Raw genomic sequence first — 4514 nt, 5'->3', positions numbered from 1 at the left:
ATAATAATAATAATAATAATGATTTAAAAAGTAGTTTCAAAACCTGTTTGTGCACCTGTGTATTTATGAGAGGTATGGTTTGAAGTTGCCAATATGGTTGGACATCTGGGGAAAAGCGTGGGTAGGCTGTTTTACATTCCCAAGAGAGCATTGCTATTTTCAAGTGTGTAGGGTGGATTTGTGGGTCTGAATTCTTTGCAGGTTTGCAAGTCAGGGTCTCGAACCTCAGAGCAGCCCCAGGAAGCCAGCCTAGGGCTGTCGGTACACTGGGTCATAAGATGTAAAGACCCAGTGCATCAGCCTGACTGTCTGTATAGGGAGAATTATATGAGCGAGGTCCTGTGTATATAGCTACCACAGGACTTGTGTGGAACTAAGAGTATATGTAGATAAGAATTGGAAGACTCAATGTCCTTTAAACTGTCTGTTGGTTTAAGTCATTTTATTGGGGAACCTTGCTGAAAAGCTTTGGGAGCCTTTGACTATAGTCTCAGCTGGCCTGATTTGTTTACTTTTTGATGCATCACATGAGAATTATCTGTATAAAGATAAGGTGCCTTGCAGAGCTGCAGCTCAGCCGGCCATATGCTTAGGTAATGATACCACCCAATTCCAGCATAGCAGTTAGCAGTTGTTCAATACACACTTCATAATCTTCTTGATAAAATTATCAGTTTTCATAACATCCAGGCATATGTGTGGCTGTGTGTGGACCCAGCCATAGCATGGGAGTTTGCCTCAGAAGGAGGAAAGAGAAATTCTCTGGAAGGCATTTCTTTGGGACAGAACATTTTTTTTTCAGCATAAATTGCATTCTGTTTAAGCACAGAATTTTTCCTTCCATGATCTGTCTCATCCTCTAGTCTATAAGACAAACTGGCTGAAATTAGTGCATGTTGGGAATGACATAAGCTGTTCCTAGCAATACAAAAGTGTACTCACTATATGTATTTCATACTGTATGACTTCATATATTGAGTGTATATAGTGCATGCTGCATCTCTTCACAATTGATGTCCTCACATGCCTTAGGTTGTTTAAACCTTGCATCATCTTAGTGATTCAGCTCAAGGCTTATTCTAATGGCTGTGTTGGTTGCACAGTCCTCCTCACAAGTCCTGGATTTTCTTACCTGATGGGAGGAGAAGCACATCTTGTCCCTTCTTAACAAGGGTCACCAAAATGCCAGGATCTAAAAGTAGCTGTGACTTCAAACACAGGAGAAGGGGGCACCCTCAAGACCCTTCTCCATGTATTTTTGGGCTCCTCTGAGAAACTGCAGAAGAATTACAAAAATGAGTAATGTTCCTTTTCTGCTCGCCTATGCTGAAGCACAGGGCTAGCTTTGGCTGGAGAAACTACTGTGGAAGCTGCTGTTTAGTGACTTGTGAATGGATTTCCCCAAAACCAGAATGTCTCTGCCTTTTCCAGGGCAGTTCATCTCATATCGGTAACTGCACCTGCGCAAAGGAGGTTTCGACCCCTCTCTCTGTGCCAGTACTGAGGAACTGAGATTTCCTAAGATAGAATGCACAGAGTCTGACAATAATTCTCTATCTAGTTCAGAAAAACATTTCTACATGCAGTTTTAAGAGACAACATGTCAGGCCAGCAATCTAAACTGTGCTGGGGCCAATTTTAAAGCCCAGGTTTTACATTATAGAGACTGCTTGTTTTAATTGCCACCAGAGTGGAGCACCTAGACTGTACTGTGAATAGAGAGGTTGCTTCTGTCAAGACACTTTCACAAATGCTAACAGGCACTACATAGCCTTGCTTAAAAATATTCAGTGGCACTTGCATAGTTTTAAAAGTAATTTAAGGGCACTTTATTTTATATCACTTTAAGCGACTTAGAACAAAGCTGCAAAATAATTGTGGTGCTACAAGTATTCTATATGCAAGGGAAGGGAAAATGCTGACTTTAACTGTATCAGGAATCACAATTTTTGTGGTTTTTTTTTTTTTGTGTATCTTTTTGCTGGAAATACTTCATTAAGCAGAGAACTAGTGAGTGTGGACTTCTGGAAGTTTTATTAACAGGACTCTTTTACCCTCTTAATTGTTACTGAAAGTCAAATGTTATAAACCCCTCAAACCTATTCAGCGCCCGTTCAGGTAAAGATGCACGCCTGTTATTTGGCAATTTTCTGACCCTTGCATTACAAAGACATTATTCTCGGTGCTCTACTGCTTGTGTGTAGGCTGCTTATTAGTGTGAAAATCTGGGAAGGGAAACATTTTCGGAAACCTTGTGCCGATAGGCCACATATGCCCACTGTTTTTAGCCATTCACCAGCATGGTGGCACTCTGCTATGAACATGTAGCCCTACTTGACCTATACATTAGTAAATGTGCAGCCATGTAGCGTAAATTCAGGACATGCTGACTGATAGCTACTGAAGAGCTACTGGTAACATCTTCCTTAAACACTCAAGGCATTCCGTTCTTGTTTTCAACAAGTCACACTTAACAAGGCTTTTTTTTTAAAAAAACCTATTTTACTGGCTTTATGAGGTCAGGAAACTCTACAGATAGCAAATTTATATTAAATATTTAGGCTATATTGGTTTTTTCCCAAATTCTTTGCAGCTGTATGCTTTGTCAGGCTTCCCTGTTATCAAATATTTACAGTGTTTTTGCACGTGGCTCCATGTTATATGCGAATGCCCTGTGTGTTATATAGATAATTCTCAAGTTAATAGGAGGGCTGGTACTGCCCTTGTACTTGATGTTAATATTTAGTTACTCAGACGTATCAGGTACTATCACCTTCACTCTGGGACAGAATTTCATAGAAATCCATAATATTCTGTATGTAACATTTAGATCTGGTCATATATGGATCATTAAGGAAAGATCATTAAGAAAGGGTAACTAGGATCTAATAATGACTACCTGACCATAACATAGTATTGATGAGCCTCTGCAAATTTTTTGTAGTGATAGTTGTTACAACATTACCCATGGTGTAAAACTACTGTGATGTAAAGCAACCACAGTGTTAAAATTGCTATTCTGGTGGTGGAGCAAGAAAAGGTTTTTCTCACCCCATAAATTTTTTTCAAGACCTTAGCTAATTTTTTCCCCTTACAATGGAATTAAGAATCTGCAATTTTTAAGATTTTTGAACTCATCATCTGATATTTTGTATTGTCAATTGAAATATTTTAAAATATAATTTCAATTCATATATTTCACTTTGTCTGATTTAATTTTAGTATTGTTAAACATTTTAAAAGTAATGTCATTCCAAAAATCATAAGACGTGCTGGCCAACAGTTCAGAAGTTACTAGGAGGAAAAGGGGAAGACAGACATATAAACACACACATAGAATAGGATCACATAAACCTTTCTATTCTATGTATTTGTGGGTGTATGTATCCTTTGAAGCTTTTCTCTATATATCATTTCCTATGCTAGTCTATAGATGACCAGCAAGTTGGCCTGCAGGAAAGACAGCATGTAGATCTAAAGCTGCTGGAGATCTGACACAGTTATTTATATTTATCCATATGTTTGTGAACAAGTCACCCATGAGTTTGGGTTTAGGCTGGATTATATGTAAAGATGATCCCAATTAATCGATTACTGGGACAACACATTACAATGTTTGGGTATTTATTTTACAGCACCTACTCTCTCTCTCTGCATTGAATTTGTTATTCTCTTGTTGTACAGGTTTTAGGGAGCAAGCCAGCGCTTCCTGAGAGTGATGATGGTGATGATGAGCTGGCCGACATTACAAACAGGAGAAGTGCTAAACTATATATGGTAAGTTATTTATTTATTTATTTATTTCAGTTGCGTACACTCAACAGTATTCATGCATTCATCCATCCCTCATATATGGAGTTCTGGCTTCCGTTACAGAACTGCAGTTGTGTTAGTTGGTTTGCAGCCAATGGAGAAGTTTCTCAAAGGATGTCAATCAAACAGCCCAGGTAATTTGAGGAAAAAAATGGATTATGGTCCTGTTTACTCAGGAAATGAGTTAAGCATGGCCTATGAACCACTCAGTGCAGGTCAAAGAAGAATTAACTGGTCTTAAATCAAACTATGTTTCCTGTCTTCTTGATTTTAACAATGAGAGTTTTAGTAGTCATATATGATTTAGTTATTCTTAGCAAAGTTTGAAAGATGGAAAGTTATGTTATATTTTGTATATAAATCCAAAGGAATTTGAATGCAAAACTCCTGTCTTTTGCAGTGCACATTTCCTCCTTCCTCACCTGCAATGGCTTAACACTGACTGGGACAGTGCCATTGCCAGAAAAATTACCTGCAAACAAAATGGATTAAATATTTGCTCCATTTAAATCAGTAGGAGTTTTATTATTACATTCGATAAAGTTATGATTTTTCCTCATGTCATGCTAGACATACTGCTCTTTCCTAGAAGAGGCATGGAATTTATTCTTCAAACTAACAATACAGTATCTTACCTATATACAAGGCTGCACAACTATTTTTTTTTCTGAAAAAAAACCCAAACTATTTCCAGGCCTGTA

At 38.0% G+C, this 4514-nt stretch overlaps 1 protein-coding gene across 1 annotated transcript in view; it reads left to right on the top strand.

Annotated features, from left to right (window-relative positions):
- Positions 1-3684: 3684 nt before the first annotated feature.
- SCIN (scinderin) overlaps positions 3685-4514 on the top strand; it is a gene marked incomplete at its 5' end in the record, with an annotated part of 14967 nt that continues 14137 nt past the window's right edge. Inside the window, one exon of the mRNA XM_009699294.1 lies at positions 3685-3777. Within this exon, the coding sequence (XP_009697596.1) occupies positions 3685-3777 (93 nt within the window). The remainder of the gene's footprint in view (positions 3778-4514) is intronic.

Source organism: Cariama cristata, unplaced genomic scaffold (genome assembly GCF_000690535.1).
Source record: "Cariama cristata isolate BGI_N322 unplaced genomic scaffold, ASM69053v1 scaffold35354, whole genome shotgun sequence".
Taxonomy (NCBI): Eukaryota; Metazoa; Chordata; class Aves; order Cariamiformes; family Cariamidae; genus Cariama; species Cariama cristata.
This window is presented reverse-complemented; position numbering and strand designations above follow the sequence as displayed.